General features: G+C 48.5%; 1 protein-coding gene across 3 annotated transcripts in view; it reads right to left on the reverse strand.

The window, feature by feature from the left end:
- Nucleotides 1-20,510, reverse strand: part of ATXN7L1 (ataxin 7 like 1) — a 255,392-nt gene that overhangs the window by 21,085 nt on the left and 213,797 nt on the right. For all 3 annotated transcript variants that reach the window (XM_068972931.1, XM_068972930.1, XM_068972929.1), the window contains exons 5-7: nucleotides 6,351-6,634; nucleotides 3,110-3,192; nucleotides 1,984-2,240 (exon numbers count right to left, since the gene is read on the reverse strand). In XM_068972931.1, coding sequence (XP_068829032.1) covers nucleotides 1,984-2,240; nucleotides 3,110-3,192; nucleotides 6,351-6,634 — 624 coding nt within the window. The remainder of the gene's footprint in view (nucleotides 1-1,983; nucleotides 2,241-3,109; nucleotides 3,193-6,350; nucleotides 6,635-20,510) is intronic.

Below are 20,510 nucleotides of genomic sequence, written 5' to 3' on the forward strand. Positions count from 1 at the left end.
CACCCTACAGCCCGTGCTCCACAATAAGGGAAGCCACCACGATGAGAACCCCACACGCCGCAACTAGACAGTAGCCTTCATTCACTACAACTAGAGAAGAGCCCGCACAGCAATGGAGACCCAGCACAGCCAGAAGTAAGTAAATAAAATAAATGCAAAGCAGGGTTCCCTGAAGTTCTTAGTGAATCTGAGGTGATCCCTTGGATGGGCAGTGGGTTCTGGGTATGTGTGTGATGAAAGCAGGGCTGAGAAGGCTTCAGGTGGAGGCAGGTTTGCTTTTCTATCAGGTACCGTGAAAGGTTTTATGGGAATAAAATAGTTCCATTGCCACCACGAAGTATGAAAGCTAGTGTATACAGAACTGAAGCCTTGTCCAGAAGTTTGGAGCAGAACTGTCTCCTAGACTCTAAAGCAGGGGCAATCTCTTTCACCAACATCTCGCATTACAGTGAGAAGTCATTATAAAAGGATCTTGCAAAACGAGGGGCGGAAAGCAAAGTGGCAAGTAAATAGATGATGACAATGGCTCGACATTGGTTATGATGATGGGAATGTGTGGGTGCAGACTCTGTCTGACTCCATCCCAAATATCTCCCAAATGTCTGAGGCTAAGGTTGGTGATTCCAGAGGAGGCCTCTGGCTGTCAAACTGGTCAGGTTTGCGCCAGAGTGGAAGGCACAAGACATCCTGGTAGGCTGGTAATAATTGTCATCAAATATTTGCTTTTACTTTAAAAATAAATTATATCCGCTTCTTCTATAACTCTATTCTCTTCATGCCTGCTTGCTGACTGGACAGCTCCTCTTTGAGACTCACAGTGTGTGCATTAAAAATCATCAGAGGTTACCAGTATCTACACTTATATTGTATTATTAATGTTTCCCTTTTATGATGTTGTGGATATTTGAGTCTTATCTTCTGAACTCTAAGTTCTTGAAAAGCAAGATCTAGTTTCACTAATCTCTGTGCCCCTGCCTGAGAGTACCTAACATAGTACCTTGCTTATGGAGCAAGCACTCAAATATTTCTCAATGAGGGTTCCCAGTCTTGTCACCTGGAAATTGTCTGTGGCTCAATACAGTCGGTACTCCACTGCCTGTCAAAGCACACACGTATGGATCTTAAATCACTCTAAATCCAAGTGGGTTTTTTTTCTTTTCTTTTTTTTTTAAAAAAATTGAAGTATAGTTGACTTACAATGTTGTACCCACTGTTTTCTATTCTTTCATTTCCTCCCAGGACAACCAAATAAAATCTCAAAGAAGTGGCTGAGCTTTCTTGGTGTGAAGGGAAATTTAAGGACAGACAGCTCCATCACACCAAATTTCCCTCTACCCTGACTACTGGAGAGTTGTGGGGAAAATTCACAAAATACTGTAACAAATGGGCTCTGCTGCTGTGCTGACTACTCTCCCCTCCACAAGGCTTCCCTCTAATCTAAAAACCCAGGTGACCATGGGATTTCCCTGGTAATCCAGTGGTTAAAACTCTGTGCTTCTAATGCAGGGGGCACAGGTTCAATCCCTGGTCAGGGAACTAAGGTCCCACATGCTGCACAGTGTGGCCAATAGATAAATATTAAATAAAGTTACTTATTGAAAAAACAAAAAAAAAGCCAAACCAAACAAACCCCAACCAGGAAGTTGCCTGGGGCTGAGTGTCACTTTCAAGTATTTATTTACAGCTGACTCTTGCTCTGTGAAAACACATGCTGTCGGATTTGGGTCTGTTATGAGGTATGACAATGATGGCAACGATGACCATAGTGAGCACGACAATGGGGACAGCAATAAAATCCACCGGACACTGCGTGGCAGACACGGACTGAGACCCTCACACCCATTCTCTCATTTCAAGTTCACAACTGCCTCACTAGGCAGGACCATGATGACTCCCATTTCACAGGAGATCAGACCACACTCGAACCAGGCAGGCAGTCATTGACCGTGGATTCAAGGCTTCCATCGCCGAGGGGGGACTTACCTAGGAAGCACAGAGTTGGGTGGCCTGGATTTTGCAGGGGACGCGACTTTAGGTTCTGGGCCCGAGCTCCCTGAAGGTCCCGGCAGTGAGTCCTGCGCCGGCCCGGGGGGATTGGGAAGTACTTCCCTTGCCGAAGTCAGGAGATGCTCTTTATCTTTAACTTCTTTTTCCCGGGACTTGGCTTTGTGTTCCGCCAGGAGGAGGTCAAATTGCTTCTTCCGGCCTGGGACTGCCCTCCGATGGCTTAGTGAGTGAGTCTAAGGAGAAGAGAGATGGAAAGCACAGCCTCTTTGATCAGCACATAAACCTGCTTCCCCAGGCCCTCCATTTCAGAAACTGCAATTCATGGGAATTTAGAGGTGCTTGAAAAGTCAACTTCAAGGCAACAGCTCCTGTTCTGCGGCTGGGAAGAGGCAGAGACCACACAAAACGCAACCGTGCCCTACGCTCCTGGCGTTAAGGAGCCAAAGCTTCCTCCGAAAAATGGCCAAAGATGACGAGCTTCAGCGCTGAACCCCTGAGGACCTCCCTGACGACAGGCACCGGTGAGGGCGCGCTGGAGTTAATCCAGGTGCAGGTGGGAGGCTCGCTTTGGCCCAGACACACAGAGACACCAAGCAGAGAGGGCCACGGCCTCCATCCCAAGAGGCACTAGCAGTTCAGTATGAAATACGGGGCTGGGGGCTACCCACGGGCGGCTGCTTCGGGTCAGCTGTCCCCTGGCCACCCCGGTGCGGCCGGATCAGGGGCGCGGCGGCTCGTCCTCCCCTCTGGGGCTGCCTTTCAGGGCGCTGCCGCCGCCGCCGCCGCCGCTGCCGTGCTGCTCCTGCATACATTAAAACGTAGCAGGGTTTAGAACCGCCTGTGAGTGCCTATAAATACAATTTACTGTCTGGCCTCACAAGTAACAGGGGAAGCCTATTTTTTTTTTTTCCTTCTTAAAAAGCCAGCCAGCTTGAGGCAGGCACTCTGCTACCATGGAAGAGAAGAAAGCATTTCCCTTACAAAGAGCAGCTGGGGGTCGTGTCGAGGCTCCACACCCTGCCGTGTGCAGAGAGTGGCATGCAAACATTTCGACAAAGGCCCCAGCCAGAGCAGGAAGTATTTTTTATGGAAAGAGAAATACCTTGCAGGTGAGGGATCTTGTGCAAGGTTTCTTTGTCTCGGGATCCAATACTCCACAGTGTTTATTTGGGTCAAATTCTCTCTCTGGTTTAAGAAACAAACAAAAAATATAAGAAAAAAGGAGACTAAATAGGATTTGGCATTAAGACTACATTTGAAAAAAAAATGCACATTTGCACCAACAAGTGAGACATTGTCAGGCAATCTGTTTTTTTTTTTTTCCCTCCAACCGGCTGCTAAAACGCTTCCAGAACCGCTGGGGGAAGATGGCGCTTCTCTCTGAACCCAAGAGTTCCCACGTCCAGCTTTGGTGGGGATGTGGTAGGGATGGGAATGCACAAGGGGAGAGGGTGGGTGGGCAGCAGAGGGAAAGGAGCCACGTGGTTCTCAGGCTTTATTTCACTCCAAACATGCTGGCTAAAGAGCCACTGGAAGGCCCTGGGGCCACTTTCTCCCCTGGGGTAGCTCCGGGAATACATCACTCTCCCCACACTGCCCTGCTTTCCTAATTGTTTGAGCCATTTGAGTGGGAAATTATTCCTTGACGTGTCAGTGTGACCTGCCTCTCTCATGCTTTGGAAAGTCCTCAGCACAAGGCCTTCCATGCAGCCTTGCTGCCTGGATTTCCCTGCTTCAGGAACATGCAGACAGGGGCAGGTGTGGGATTTACACTGAGGCTGAACCTGCAGGTGTAGAGAGGGCAGGGCCTGCTGCCTTTCAGTTGCTCTGGCCCTGGCCTGGAGCCTGGTGCTCCAGAAGGGAATGAGCCGGGCAACTGGTCCCCTTGCCAGAAAGGATGGTTGAGGGAAGCAGGCTTTCCCCAGCTCTTGCCTTCCCACTAGAGTCCTGATGGCCCCTGTCGAGGTGACTTCTAGGGAACCTACTCTTTTTATGCTCATTTTGGATCCTTCTTCCTTCTGGGCTACAAAAATGTTCTCCTCTCCTAGAAAATGGAGGGTTGTGAGACAACCTCTTAAAGACACTGCAAGCTTTATAGTTCCACCTCTTGATGGCCTGTGCCATTTCTGGAAGACAACCAGCAAACACCTGAGTCCTGCAGGGCAGAAATGACACGGTTCTGCTGGGCATTCACAGAGATGGGCAGCAGTGCAGGTGGGTGGGGAGGTGGATGGGCGGGTGGAGGGGCATGTATAAACTTGGTGGCATGTCTCCTTCAGGGCCTCCAATGGCTGCAAGCTATAAAGAGGTTACCTTGCCTGAAAAACTGTCTGAACTTGCCAGAGTAAAATCTGACCATAAAAAATGAATGCATTCTATTTTTAAAAGAAGGTTTGGGAGCTGTAGGATGGTTGCAACAGTGGTGATGATGATGTTTGCAATAAAACCATTCTCATATCCAAGACAGATTTCCTGCTTGGCTATCAAAAGGCATCCTGCCCCTTTCTTTTGCTTTTGTCTTCTTTTCTTAAGCTTCATTTTTTAAGGAGAGAAAACTGTTAGGCCTGGAGATGTTTGCTTCTTATGAGCCCTCTCTGCCCACCGAGGAGGGTCTGGGCGCCAGGCCCCAGGCCGCCTGGTGCGAGTTCCTTCCCCTGGGCCTGGTGGAGTCAGCCCTGTGCCCAGATCCACACCAGCACTCGTGTTGGCCTGGAACTGAACAGGTTGTTTGGCTGGGGGCAGGAGCTGGCTGCCAAATGTGAAAGCGAGAGAGAAATAAGCAAAAGACCCAATGAGACAAAACCATCAAAAAATGCAAAACCAACAAACACACACAAAAAATCCCCAAACAACTTCAGATTAAGGTGCTGGCTGAAAGCCACAGTCATGCTTCTGCCAGGACGAGGGAGCCCAGCCTCACTGCGCCCAGACAGATCCAGCAGCTCATTCAGGGATGTTACCTCCTCTGCAGAGTGACAGTGACCTTTCTCTGCAGGAAGAGAGCTGGGTGCAAGGGGCTCTGTCCACACAGAGAGGCCCCCACCCTCAAAGACAGTGCCAGGCTCTGCCTTTCTTGTGGGACAGTGGGTGAACAGGGCATGGAGAGATTTTCAGGGTAATATAACTGTGTCATTTGAATGCTTTGGGCGCAAGGTACTTTTCAGACCCAAACTGTTTAAAAGTTACAGACATAAAAGAAAACCTGAAATATGGATAAATACAAAGTAAAAAATAAAAATGACCCACAATTCTTGGGGGCACTTAGGAATTATGTTCATGCCAGGGGACACAGCTTCTCTCTCACAGGGCAGTTTTCTCTGTATGGTGGACCCTTGAATAACTTGGGTTTGGACTGTGCACGGATAGTTTTCAGTAGTATATACTGCAGTACTACACGACTGGAGGTTGGTTGAACCTGTGAATACAGAGGAACCACATACACAGAAGACCTACGAGAAATCATATGGGGATTTTCAACTGCATGGAGGGCTGGCACCCCTAATCCCTGCGTTGTTCAAGGGTCAACTATATTTTTCTTTCTTCTGGTTAACATCTAATAAATGGCCAGGGTGTGTGAAGAAGTTATAAAATTTATAGCTTTTCTTGATTTTTTGGAGAAAGTAAAACTGCCAGATTTCCTTTCACAACAAACCCAAAGCAAATACCATCCACTTGGGGGACCCAAGGGCCAACCACTGACTTAAGGACTGGCCATGTGTACCTTTCTGGGTACCTCCAGAGTGCCTACTCTGACAACCAAGTAGATTGCAGAGAGACCCCTCAGCATCCATCTGCTATGCCAGTCTAAGTGTTCCCAAGTGGGAATTCCAGTCTGCTTATGTGGGAAAGGGATCTGTAGCCCCAGACCACAGAATGAACCTGGAAACCAGTGAGACCAAAGGATGGAGATGGGCAGACAGCACCAATGTGACTGCCCCAAGCCTGCCCTGAGCTACCGGGAGATATCACAGTGGGCTGTCCAAGTCTGCAGCCCTGAGACTTTTCAGAATCTAGGGGCGATTTATCCTGTCAGAGCAAGGACAAAGCCCTCCGAATCCACAGAGTGCTGTGGGGGTGCAGAGCTCCCTGCCTTGGGAAAACCAGGATAACTCCTACTAAGTGCTGAGCTAACTCAGCCCAGCCATCATCAATCTAGCCCGGGATTAAGAGAATCAGTTCTCCCCTGCATTTTGAGATGGGAGTTCCTGTTTGTAGGTAAACTCCGTGTTCCCCTTAAAATGAAACAGACCTGCTCAATTATAAGATCACATCACTCCCTAGTTCTGGACGCAACTCGGCTATAGTCTGATCATGAGCCAGACTCAAAGAACACAGACACGTACCTGAAAGTCTCCTGTAAGGCTTGTTGTTGTTTTTGGTGCCGTTTTGGTGTTTCTTGTCTATGGTGGTAGACAAAATTCCTTTGCCATTTAAGATCTTCTCTGGGGAAGGTGGCACTGACTTGGACATCAAGACCGGCTTAATGACAGGTGGGGTGGAGACGGCAGAGGATGAGGTGGAGCAGGAGGGGACCGCAGGAGTGGCTGTAGAGTTCATTTTGACATTGGCACCATCTGCCTTCACTAGGTTAGGAATTTTCTCTAAACTGACTACGGGAACCGGAACACTGAAAAATAAATGAACAAACACACACACAATTGCCTTCTTTGATACATCTGGTCTGCTGAGAAGATATCCCTGCTTATCGTTATCAGGACACTTCCTTATCACTTATTTATACTCCTCCTATAAGCGAGCAGCAGGATTCCAGTTTTGATGGGAGAGAGATGCATGCCTCAGAAAAGACCGACGGCGATGTGAAGTTGGCATGGTGCCAGGGATGGCATCAGTGCTGACTGATTACCTCCTGGATCAGTTGTCCCCATAGATCCTGTCGCTCCCCCATTCCTCAGTCCCCTTTGTCAGCAGTCTCCAAGACAGCACCTTGGGCAGAACAGGGTGCCTGCTGTGAAGCTCAGGAAGCAGTACAGTCTGTCCCTGAAGACGGTGTGCCATGGAGCCGCGTGCTGAATCACGCCCCCTCCCCCGCTGCTCAGCTAGTCTCCCACCCGGGCGACCGGGCCTGACATCTGCTCAGCTCGGAGTGCTGACAGGCTCACGGTACATGGAGGCAGGGCTGTGGGCCAGCGGGCCATGCTCCGTGCTGTCAGAGGACTCCTGGATCACTCATGTCCCGGGGATGGGCTGCCATGGAACATTATCTAATATTCCATTTTAGGCAGCTAGTTATGTAAATAGGCAATTCTCAAGGCTGGCAGGTGAGAGGATGAATTTTAAGAAGACAGAGCGCAAAGGTATATGTTTGCTCTTTAGAATCTGTCACTCTAGCCCTGCTTCCCTGCCATTTCTCCTGTAATGGATATGCATTTGATTTCTGTGCATTTCACGCTGGAAGACCCTGTGTCTAGGGGGCGGTGGAGGACTCCATCTCTGGGTCTGAAAGGATGAGACTAGATGAGTAAGCTTTGCTTTGGTTCTTGAACTAGATTCCCTTTCCTCCTTGCAGGAGGGTGGAAGGCAAACACTTCAGCACCCTCAAGTCATCTCTGAGCTGAGAGTGTAGACGACTTAGCTCTCTGAATGCCAAATGGGCTAAACTAGGGCTCAGACATGCCTGCAGACAATGAAGGGCATGAAAGACATGCTGGTTTTGCAGGGGAGGAGTTTTATCTGTCCTCACGGCTGGCTGGTTCTCCCTTCTCCAAGATGCATTCACAGATCATTTCTTTGATCAATTTGTTCATGAAATTATTTCAGCAACCCCCTCAGCCCTTGTTGTTGTTGCTAGCCCTTGCCCCTTTTCTGACTTTGAAACAGGATCCCGGATGTTATTTATAGGCCTTTGCCAGTGAGAAGGCACTCAGTGGCGGAGCACACTGCCCCCAAACCTCAGACTTCACCCCAAGACCACGTGGTTTCTTGGTCTGGGGAAGCATGGGGTGGGACCTCAAGCCCCACGTAAGGGGAAACTGCAACAGCAGTTTTAAGTAAGATACCAAGTTACTGACAGTTCTGTCTTTGATCAGTGTCTCAATCACTGAGATAAAGCTACACTGCCACCACTTTCTAGTTAATGGCAATTCTCAAAGCACTCATCCTATGGCTGAAGAACAGCACAAGAAGCCCTTGAAAAGTCAACACACTAAGAAGCTGCAAAAGAGATTGCCTGGTGAAATTAGGGTTGCACCTGACTTCTAAATGGTAAAATACGCAGTGCTATGGGATACTAAATTCTTCCAGGCTCGTTCCTTCAAAGGTACAAATTACAGAAAGCAAGGTGGTGAAGAGGAATTTGTACACCATGTTCTAAGCAGCATTATTCATAATGGCCAAAAGGTGGAAGCAGCCTTAATGTCCACTGATGGATGAATGGATAAACAAAATGTGGTAGATACATAGAGTGGAATGCTACTCAGCCTTAGAAAGGAAGGAAATTCTGACACGTGGATGAAGGTTGATGACATTATGCTAAATGAAATAAGCAAGTCAAAAAGATTACTAACTCCATGATTCCAACTGTACAAGGCGCCTAGAGTTCAAGTTCATGGAGACTGAAAGTAGGATGGTAGTTGCAGGGGAGCTGTTGTTTAGTGGGTACTAAGTGGCAGTTCTGCAAGCCTTTTTACACTTAACACCCCTGAACTATACATTAAACATGGTTAAGATGGGAAATTTTGTTATGTGTGTTTCACCAAAGTTTAAAAAATTTTAAATGCACAAACTGGGGGAAAAAAATCCCACAAATTATAAAACTCATGTAGCTTATTCTCCAATACCCTGATTTTAAAAAAAATATAAGAACCTGCTTAAAAAGCTCTTGTTGATTCATTTGTCACCCTTGTTCTAACCTGTTGACTTCTACTTCTTTAGAAACAAAGGGAAGCTTCAAGTGTTGACAAGCACACATGGACGTGTAGCCAGGTGAGAAGATTCTCTAGCACGTGAGTGGCCTCCTCCCATATACTTCCCTGTGAAGCCAAGGGAGCTCAGAAAAGGAAACGACGACCTTCACGTTTCAGATCCACTCTTGTCTCGGGATGGGTCTAAGTGACATGCTGAGTACTCATGAGCTTAACAGAACGAGATGATATCAGGATAGGATGATCCAGAGCAACTGTACCAACCGAAATAAACATAAAAAAGGAGTCAAGTGGTCCTCAGATGCTCATAGCACAGTCTGCGTTTCTTCCCTGAAGTCACCGTCTAGCTCCAGTGAGCCCCATAAGGCAGCCACGTGAGCACACGTGCACCAGGTCAAGCCACTGGAACAATGCCAGGCCGGCAAATGTGTGTGACTGATCTCCTAATTTGAGATTTTCTCTACTACGTGATGGAGAAGGCAATGGCACCCCACTCCAGTACTCTTGCCTGGAAAATCCCATGGACGGAGGAGCCTGGTGGGCTGCAGTCCATGGGGTCGCAAAGAGTCAGATACAATTGAGTGACTTCACTTTCACTTTTCACTTTCATGCATTGGAGAAGGAAATGGCAACCCACTCCAGTGTTCTTGCCTGGAGAATCACAGGGACGGCAGAGCCCGGTGGGCTGCCGTCTATGGGGTCGCACAGAGTCCGACACGACTGAAGCAACTTAGCAGTAGCAGCAGCAGCAGCAGCCACTATGTGAGCATGGTCCACTCACACCCTCTACTGCCAGCATTTCCAGAACTCCAGCTGGACTTCAACCCCAGTGCCCAGAGACAGGATGTGAAACTAACACCCATCAGTAAAAAGAAGGGAAGACTGATATGCGGTCCTCTGGGATTGGAATGGGGAGAAGTTAGTGAAGAAAATCTGATCAAGAATGTTTCAAAGAGCTCTAAAGACCAGATGAGTCAGTAAGGAACAGAGCCACTAAGTAAATACCCCTGAAGTCATGTAAGTTGCCACTTGGCAGCAGAAAGAGAAGGGAGATTGAGTTGATGGGATAGGAACGCCAAGGTTGTCCGCTAGCTAATGGAGAAGGGCTATAGACAGAGAGGAGAGCCTGAGGACGATCCCTGATCCTTTTCTCTGTATCATCCCTTCTTTCCCCAAAGGCTCTCAGCTTTCCCTTCAAGGCAACCTGCTTCTTGTCTGAGCTGAGATGGTACTTCTGCTGGGAATTAAGAGAAGTCTGGGAGGCAGTCAGCTCAGTGATGATGGGAAGGGTCGAATACATCCTCCGAGGAAATGAGAGAGCAAAAAGAGAGAGAGAAGTGCAGATCCTTCCTAGTTAACCTTACCAGTCTCATCCCAGCATAAATGCCAGCCATCAGTCCAGCCATTCAGTCTCCTTTCTTCATTCCTATTGGCAACAGCCCCCAGATCCCAAATGGATGAACAAAGAGGGAAATGATTGCAAGGTGGTGGCTCACAATTTTGAAAACCAGCTCCAAAGTTTCCATCTTTTCTCAGTCCTGGCTAACATAAGACTCTATAGAGAGCCCCAGTTCGTTTCATATACATACAGACCCCTGCATGTGTGAGGAGGGCAACTGCCTGGGCACTGTCATCTCAGGACTATCTTCTCCTTTCTCTCACTGTCCCCTTTTCCTCACTCCCCTCACTCCTTTGCCATCACCTCTCCCAGGCAATAAACACAGTGTTCCAGCCCTAGGCAACAGACCCTGAATAACAGGTTCACCTTTTTTTCACCTGGAAAGAAGTCAAAAGATTCTGATCCCTGCTGTCACAGTTTGGGCATCTCTTCCCTTTTCTGTGTCAAATCATAGGCTCTCCAACACCTTCGTGCTAGGAGTTGGGTAGGGTGGAGGGGTGGCAATACCCAGATGACTGACTAAGCAACTTATCAGTCTGTTTGCTTGGCTCTCCCTAAGGTTAACCAAAGCCCCTCAAGTTCCTTCCCTTTCAGTCTTAAGGTGTGCACTTACACACTTCCCCAGGTCTTACAATCAGGTACATTTATCAGTTCACTATGTCCTTTCTTTGAGGAGCAATGTTTGAAAGGGAAGGACAAGTCCCCATTCTTTCCCTGCTGCTTTCATAATGCCTGTTTTGTTCACTTGGGATGAACTCTTTCAGGGAGCTCAGGGCTGCAGCTGGTCCCCCTGCTGTGTCTACTACTACTGGGAGCGCTTATCTCCTTGTTATCTTGGCATCTCTGTCTCAGCTCCCTAGAAGGGATTCCACAGTCATGAACAGGCCTCCCTTACCTTCCTTGCTGGCTCTACCCGTGCTGATTCAGCTGCCTGTGTCTTCTTCCTGGGTACGTGGCCTGTCTAATTTACCTTTCTGGACCAAGGAGGGTCCTCTGACTTTAAGGAAAATGGTTCTCCTGGCCCTGAGTAGATTCCTCTCCCTGCCCAGCGATGTCTGCAAAAGAGCAGAGGTGGAGAATCTTCTCATGCCATTTCAAGGGCCACCAGCATATCACAGGGCCAGCTGCTCTCCTGCCAGCTCTGCTTTCTTGGTAATCATGATTTATCCTTTCATCATCAACAGATAAGCCTTGTAAGAATGGTTTAGAAAATCTTTAGGCCTGCAGAAATCATTGCCAGCCCTGCTCCACTTAGCAGCACAGGGGAAAGATGGATTTGACAGGCAGGAGCCTGAGGACATAGGGTATTTGTGCTGTGGGTTACATGTCTAATGAGAGCTCTCAGCTGTCTATTTCTTCTCACCAAGTCCTTCAACAAAGACCCATGAACCTGTGCTTCTGGCCTGGCAGAATTCTGAGGATCTCTGATTTACTGGCCAATCCTTGAAAGGGTCATCTCACCCAGCCTCTTGTCTTCCAAGCAGGGACGGTAGGTAAGTCATCCCCAGTCAAGAGGAAGTGAAGTGAAATCGCTTAGTCATGTCCGACTCTTTGCGACCCCATGGACTGTAGCCTATCAGGCTCCTCCGTCCATGGGATTTTCCAGGCAAGAGTGCTGGAGTGGATTGCCATTTCCTTCTCCAGGGGATCTTCCCAACCCAGGAATCGAACCCGGGTCTCCCACATTGCAGGCAGACGCTTTACCGTCTGAGCCACCAGGAACTAACCCTATTTCAAAAGGTCTGCAGAGAAGGAATTCTATTTGGTTCTCTTGGATGCATTTTGGGGGTTGCTATCAGGACATGATGTCATATTTAGATTTTTTAAATTGAAGAAATAGGTGGGACATTTCTGAAGTCTGAAAGTCAGGCAATCACTAAGAATCAGCCTACATAACAGAGCTATAAAGTCTTGCCGTGGTATAACAGACACAGGAGGAGCTAAATAAACCCTGGTGCATGAATACATAGTATTTTTTTTCAATCTAGAAAAAGACTGGGAAAACTTTCAGAAAGCCAATTTGTAAATACCTTAAGCAAAAAAGAAAACAGGGTAGTCAACTACAGAGCACAGGATATAAGGAAATCTACCAGATTAATTTAATATTATTTGGTGGCTGAGTGTCAAGGCCTGGTGGGCAGAGAGGAAGCACCAGGCATAATTTCTCCTGGCCTCTGCCGTTTTGGAGGCCCTTGCACATAACACACCCTCCGTAAGCTGGAAAAATGTGGTCAGACCACACAGCTGGTGGGGATGAGGGACCCTAGCAGCCGAGGTGAGAAAAGATTGGTTAGTAAGATTTTGTGCTGGGGCAGAACAGAACCTAGTGGAACTCAGAGGCACCCACTGCTGGCCAAGAAGATTAAAACGTCTTCCTCAGTGACTTGGGTGATGGGCCGACACCTTGTCCATCAGTTGAGGGCAGAGCAGATTAGTCGTTGGGAAGAATGATGTGGGATTTTCCCTTAGGAGGTGGGGAGAAATGAACAAGCTGACTTTGACAAATTGTAAATGTGGCCAGAGGCAAGTGAGATCAAATCAGGGAGGACAAGTAGGGCTGAACTGGGCATCTGTGCCTTATCACCATTCTAATCAAGTCACAGAACGCGGAGGGTGTTGCAAGAGAGTTTACAATAATGGTTAGGAACACAGGCTTTGAAATCAGACAAACCTAGATATGAATCCTGCTTTTTCTATTGCTAGATGAATTCTGGTGGGAAAGCCATCTGAATTCTGTGGGCATTAGAAGAAGGGTAGCGGCCTGGAAAGCTGGCTTTTGTGCCTCCTTGCCACCTCATTGGGACATCCTCGAGGGCAATGCCCAGTCAGGTATATGAGGCTGCCCTGCCTGGTTCATCTCAAAACCTCACTACTCAAGCATCTGAATGCAGAGTTCCAAAGAATAGCAAGAAGAGATAAGAAAGCCTTCTTCAGCGATCAATGCAAAGAAATAGAGGAAAAGAACAGAATGGGAAAGACTAGAGATCTCTTCAAGAAAATTAGAGATACCAAGGGAACATTTCATGCAAAGATGGGCTCGATAAAGGACAGAAATGGTCTGGACCTAACAGAAGCAGAAGATATTAAGAAGAGGTGGCAAGAATACACAGAAGAACTGTACAAAAAAGATCTTCATGACCCAGATAATCACGATGGTGTGATCACTCATCTAGAGCCAGACATCCTGGAATGGGAAGTCAAGTGGGCCTTAGAAAGCATCACTATGAACAAAGCTAGTGAAGGTGATGGAATTCCAGTGGCGCTATTTCAAATCCTGAAAGATGATGCTGTGAAAGTGCTGCACTCAATATGTCAGCAAATTTGGAAAACTCAGCAGTGGCCACAGGACTGGAAAAGGTCAGTTTTCATTCCAATCTCAAAGAAAGGCAATGCCAAAGAATGTTCAAACTACCTCACAATTGCACTCATCTCACATGCTAGTAAAGTAATGCTCAAAATTCTCCAAGCCAGGCTTCAGCAATATATGAACCGTGAACTTCCTGATGTTCAAGCTGGTTTTCGAAAAGGCAGAGGAACCAGAGATCAAATTACCAACATCCGCTGGATCATGGAAAAAGCAAGAGAGTTCCAGAAAAACATCTATTTCTGCTTTATTGACTCTGCGAAAGCCTTTGACTGTGTGGATCACAATAAACTGTGGAAAATTCTGAAAGAGATGGGAATACCAGACCACCTGCCCTGCCTCTTGAGAAATCTGTATGCAGGTCAGGAAGCAGCAGTTAGAACTGGACATGGAACAACAGACTGGTTCCAAATAGGAAAAGGAGTACGTCAAGGCTGTATATTGTCACCCTGCTTATTTAACTTATATGTAGAGTACATCATGAGAAACGCTGTACTGGAAGAAACACAAGCTGGAATCAAGACTGCTGGGAGAAATGCTTCCCTGGTGGCTCAGAGGTTAAAGCGTCTGCCTCCAATGCGGGAGATCCGGCTTCGATCCCTGGGTTGGGAAGATCCCCTGGAGAAGCAAATGGTAACCCACTCCAGTATTCTTGCCTGGAGAATACCATGGACAGAGAAGCCTGGTAGGATACAGTCCACAGGGTTGCAAAGAGTCGGACACTACTGAGTGACTTCACTATCAGATATGCAGATAACACCACCCTTATGGCAGAAAGTGAAGAGGAACTAAAAAGCCTCTTGATGAAAGTGAAAGAGGAGAGTGAAAAAGTTGGGTTAAAGCTTAACATTCAGAAAACGAAGATCATGGCATCCGGTCCCATCACCTCATGGGAAATAGATGGGGAAACAATGGAAACAGTGTCAGATTTTATTTTGGGGGGCTCCAAAATCACTGCAGATGGTGACTGCAGCCATGAAATTAAAAGACGCTTACTCCTTGGAAGAAAAGTTATGACCAACCTAGATAGCATATTCAAAAGCAGAGACATTACTTTGCTGACAAAGGTCCGTCTAGTCAAGGCTATGGTTTTTCCAGTAGTCATGTATGGATGTGAGAGTTGGACTGTGAAGAAGGCTGAGCGCCAAAGAACTGATGCTTTTGAACTGTGGTGTTGGAGAAGACTCTTGAGAGTCCCTTGGACTGCAAGGAGATCCAACCAGTCCATTTTGAAGGAGATCAGCCCTGGGATTTCTTTGGAAGGAATGATGCTAAAGCTGAAACTCCAGTACTTTGGCCACTTCATGCGAAGAGCTGACTCATTGGAAAAGACTTTGATGCTGGGAGGGATTGGGGGCAGGAGGAGAAGGGGACGACAGAGGACGAGATGGCTGGATGGCATCACTGACTCGATGGATGTGAGTTTGAGTGAACTCCGGGAGTTGGTGATGGACAGGGAGGCCTGGCGTGCTGCGATTCATGGGGTCGCAAAGAGTCGGACACGACTGAGCGACTGAACTGAACTGAACTGAACTCAGGCCTCAATTTCCTTATCAGTAAAATGAAGATTATGATAGATATCTGAAGTGATTAACTGAAATAATATATATAAAGTGCTTAGCTTAGTCCCTGGGCAAATAGTTGACCCTCAATAAACTGTAGCTAAAACAAGAAGGAGAGACACCACTCCCACGGACCCTGATGCTTCTGGGGTAGATGTCTGTGTGCAAGTCATTGTCACTGTCAGAACTTTTTGTCCTCTTTGAGTCTTCTGGTCCCACAATGGAGAGAGGGATTGGATGAGGAGGAGGAAAAGGCAGGAAAAGAAGTTGAGTGGGAGCAACTAGCCCTCCATATTCACCCAGAGTGGAGGACCATTTCCCTGGGGTGGCAAAGGGAAAAGACAGAACTGAGTAAGAAGCCTTTGCAGACTTGATCCCTTTCCAGGAGCCCTTGGTCCCGCTTTGCAATCCCACCTACTTTCTCCAACCCAGTCTCCTAGGTACTGCCCAAGCCTGGACTAGTGGTAAAAGTTCCCACATGGATACATATTGTACAAGAGTGAGAGGAACTCCAGTCTCCTCTCATACGAACATGTTGTCTTCTGCAACCCTGAAGTGTGTGAGGCAATGGGGATCTCTGTGATGGCCCTAAAATTTCTTCCTCCGGAAAAACTGCATGTGCCCCTTTCTAGGCTGCTCCAGATTCCCTAGAAGCAAGAAGTCCCAGCATGAGCCTCTGTTAGTGTCTCTGGCACTTCTGTTAAGCAGGGGTTCCCAAGGCAAGGAGCTTAGGAGGTAGTCTCCGGACCCAATGAGAGATCAACAGGCACGTAATGTGCTGACATTCCTGGGGAGTCGTGATGCTCCAAGATCATGGGAAAAATCAGCAGAGGAAAGAGGAAGATAACGAAGGGAAAACAGAGTCCTGGCATGTAGGGTACACAAAGCTGGACAGGCTGTCTCCGGAGTGCACTGGAGACCGGCCTGCCTGCAGGGGTGCTGCCTTAGGTGATAAGTCCCAGAGAAATTTAAGACAAGCCCAGATCAAACAACCATACCTGCTCAGTGCCTTCCCTGCTATGTATGAGAATGAGGAGCCTCACAATGAAAATGAGTACCTAGTAAAATTCACAGCAAGGCATGGACGGTATCAAGGGCCTTTGAGGGCAGGATCTGAGATGGAAGAGATCAGGAATCAGGTGGATTCTGAAGGGAGCACTACTGCAGGGCGGAATGGAGCCCCCAGAGCAGCCAGGCTTTGCTCAGGAGCGGCCAGTGGGCGCGCTTCCGCCTGCAGCCGCCAGAGGTCACCAGCTCCCGCTGCTGGAGCTAAAAGCCGTCCAGCCTGCCCCTGCCGGGCCTTCCACAAGACAGCACATCACCACGGTCACGGCCTGGCTCAAGCCCTGCGGCCAACACTGACTTGGAGAGACAGGACTTTCAAAGAACATCTTCCGTGCCCTTGCCAGGGAAGGAGGGGAGCAGGGACCAGGGCCCAGGCCCCCAGCCTTTGCTTTCAGGAAGCTTGTTCTGAGCATAGCATCCCTGGCTACTGTCAGCGCTCCAGCCTCTACTCCCAGCTTCCTTCGCAGGGGCACTTCCCCAGAAAGCGTCTTTCCTACTCCTCCTTCTCCGTGTTGGAATCCAGCACTGGGCAGGCAGTCCCACACCAAACCACCTCCATCCAGAACGGCAAGCACATTTTGTTTAAACCTTCAAGAGTTGAGTCTTCACACTGATCTATAGCAAACTCAGGAGATGCTTAGCCCCCAATTAAATACAGTTTGTGTTTTTAAAAAAATTCTACGCTATCAACAATCTCCTTTCTGCGTTACTTCAATGTCATCACTGTCCTCACTGCTTGCCAGAATCTGGATCAAAATCCTATCATCAGACCTTCCATCTAGCCGCTCCCTGTGCTCAAGTTGTCTCCACCAGTGCAAATCCGACCCTGCTATCCTGCTGCTTAGAGGGCTTTGAGGGCTACCCACTGCCCAGCGGACCAAGTCCACCCTCGCAGCTGGCCCCACACGGCTCCCGCCCTTGGTACCTTCTCCCACAGCCTCCAGGAGCTCTGCTCCTTGAACACTGTGCGTCTGTCTGCCTGGCTCTGGGCCTTGCGGCGGGTGGGCGGTTCCTTCTGCTGCTGGGCCCGCCTTCCTCCTCGGGGTGAACACGCCCCCATCTGCCTTCATCCGGTTGTCGGGTCCTCTCCTCTCTCAGCGCTGGCTCTGCCTTCCTTGGTGTTTCTGCCACACTTATCACATCAAAGAGCAAGGTTTTAGTTCTGTGACCCTGGGACCTGGCCAGACCATGAGCTACCTGAGGACAGGGGCTTGAACCAAATGTATTCATCACTCCAGTTATCCCAGATATATATATACTATTTAGCGCTTGGCCCAATCAATGTTTGATGAATGAGTCAATCTTTGCAACGAAAGTTAAATCATATAACACAACACAACGCGGACCAGCTCTACACCAGTACAAATGCTTCAGGAAAGGACCAGCCTCCAGCTGCTTCTATTCTTGGTAGAGGAGCCACTGAGATGACAAAGATGGGGGGGGTGCTGACCTCCCCCCATCCCTTACACACAGCACCTCACTCACCCTTGCCATGCACACACTGAGCACTGCTAGGCGCTGGGTGGTAGGCTGTGCCCACGCACGGGAGGTCATGTTTCGTCCTCACCCACAGTTTATAGATGAGGAACCTAAGGCTTAGAAAGGTTGGCCCAGGACACTAATTCAGCAAAGTGAAGGGTGGCAAGGGGGCTTGACTTCAGGGTGCTCTAAGGGCAGGGCTCTTTAGCATAGCTCCAGCTCCACCCCTGTCCAGCTCTGTGTGCGTCATCTCAGGCCCAACTCTTCATTACCTTGGACTTCTGTTTCCTCATCTCATCACCGAGCAGCCTGGAGGCTCAAAACGGAGTAGCACAAAGCCACGAATGCCCATGAAGGCATCTAAAACTGACAATGTCCTCTGCAGATGCGAAGGCCCACGGTTACTAGCCTTCTTGGCTCAGCCTCTCCCCCCTCCACCCCCGCAACATATCATTTCTTTACCCTCCCCAGTTGTCCTAGAGTATATTTTCCTCCTTAGATTCTAATCCCTATTAACATTTATTCATTTATTTTTGGCCACACTGCATGGCATGGAGGATCTTAGTTCCCTAAGGATTGAACCCTCATCCCCTGCAGTGAAAGCACCAAGTCTTAACCACTGGATTGCCAGAGAAATCCCACCTAGCCCCTAATTTTGAGCACTTCTGTAACTGGACAAGATAAGTTGAATTTACACCCAAGGGGCTGTCCATTGTTCTTCTGAAACTGAGGGAACAGGCAGCACTTAGATGGTTAATTTTCTGTCCTGGCAGAGATATTATACCCTCTGGACATATTATGCATCTTTTAACCTGCCCCTCCTTCCATCCTCATACCCACTTGCCCTTTCTCTTTCTACTCTTTCTTCTGTGGCTCATCACAGTAACCTGCATCAACTTCTTTAGGCACCTGCTTTCTGCCCCTCGTCCTCTGCCGCACTCCTTCTTGCACGGCACCCACACCTGCACCACCAGGGGCAAAAACTGGCCTCCAATGTCCCCCCCAACCCATCTCTTGTGCGAGGGGCTGAATCTGTAAGCAGGAGTCCACGGAGGGACTTCTGTGGAACACCATGCCACCTCTTCACTTCCCTTTTGATCAGGGTGTTCTTTATAACATCCTGGGACATGACATGCAGCGGTTGTGTTGTTGGTATGATTATAATTGTTGCCTCTAACTTAAAAGAAATTACCTTTCCCTTCTTGCCAGAGCACAGAGGGTTTTTCCTTTTTTTCACTTAGGACCTAGTTCTCCATTCCTAACTCTAATAATTGTAACAGGGAAAAAGAATTCCACAATGGCACATGGCACCCTGATTTCTCTTCAAGAACTCAAAAGATCATTATTTATACTTGCTGTTTCCTTTAGCATCAGAAAAGTCTCTGTGAGGAAAAAGAAGACAAAGGAGCAGTTCGAGTTTCAGAGACTCCTTCATTCGCTCACTCATATATCATATATTCATTTATGGAACATCTGCTGGATGCCAGATTCCATGCTAAAAAATGGGGATGCAGCTTGGGGCAAAGGAGCACTGCTGCTGCTGCTGCTGCTAAGTTGCTTCAGTCGTGTCCGACTCTGTGCAACCCCAGAGATGGCAGCCCACCAGGCTCCCCCGTCCCTGGGATTCTCCAGGTAAGAACACTGGAGTGGGTTGCCATTTCCTTCTCCAGTGCATGAAAGTGAAAAGTGAAAGTGAAGTCGCTCAGTCGTGTCTGACTCTTAGCGACCCCATGGACTGCAACCTACCAGGCTCCTCCATCCATGGGATTTTCCAGGCAAGAGTACTGGAGTGGGGTGCCATTGGCTTCTCCAAAAGGAGCACTAGGAGTCCCTAAAGATGCAAATAAGTACCATGTATGATGGTAGCTCTTATATTGGCAAATTGAGTGTTAATGAGAGCTTAGAAGAAGGAGCATCTCAATCTGTATAAAAAGTCTGGGAAGGCTTCATGGAGGAAGCAATACTCATGCAGGGATTTTAAGCATATGTAGGGACAGGCATCACAGACTTAATAGACATGAGTTTGAGCAAACTCTGGGACATGGTAAAGGACAGAAAAGCCTGGTGTGCTGCATGCAGTCCATGGGGTTCCAAAGAGACCAACACGACTTAGCAACTGAACAACAAAAAGGGACAGGCAAGGAGGCTGCTGCTGCTGTTAGGTAAAACAGCACACGCTAACAGATGGAGGCATGCTGAGGAGCTTCAGTGAGATCGCAACACCTGGAATATGAAACGAAGAGGTTAAAACACTGGCAGTAGCAGTTAGACAAGTGGGGAAATGCCAGACCATGTTTCTACCTCCAAAGGGGTTAAACTTCTGCGGTCAAACACCCGAGAGCCATTGAAGAGTTCTGAGCAGGGCAGGGCCACTGCAAGAATCAGGCTGTAGGATCTGGGGTGGTCAGGGGAGTCAGGTCACCTGGAGGGCCTGCAGTCCTTTGAGTCTCTAGAATTCTCCAGCCTCAGCCAAATCCTGAGATGACTCCCTACGTCCTGTGGGAGCTATCAGTACTGAGCTATGGTCTTGCCCCTAGTTCACACCAATGCCAAGCAAGAGCAATAAGCCAGCCGCCTTTCTCCCAGGGCGCCTGGCAGAGCCTCTCAGTTATCACTTCCTGCTCCACAGAGCTTCCACAGTGCTCCTAGCCCGCAGCCCTCACTGCCCAGGAGGACACGCCTCCCATCCTAAGCACCCACAGGAGCCCTGCCTCCTTGAGGAGGGGGGCCTTCCCCCGCCCGCTGCCAGGCAC

This window comes from Capricornis sumatraensis, chromosome 5, assembly GCF_032405125.1.
Source record: "Capricornis sumatraensis isolate serow.1 chromosome 5, serow.2, whole genome shotgun sequence".
Classification (NCBI taxonomy): Eukaryota; Metazoa; Chordata; class Mammalia; order Artiodactyla; family Bovidae; genus Capricornis; species Capricornis sumatraensis.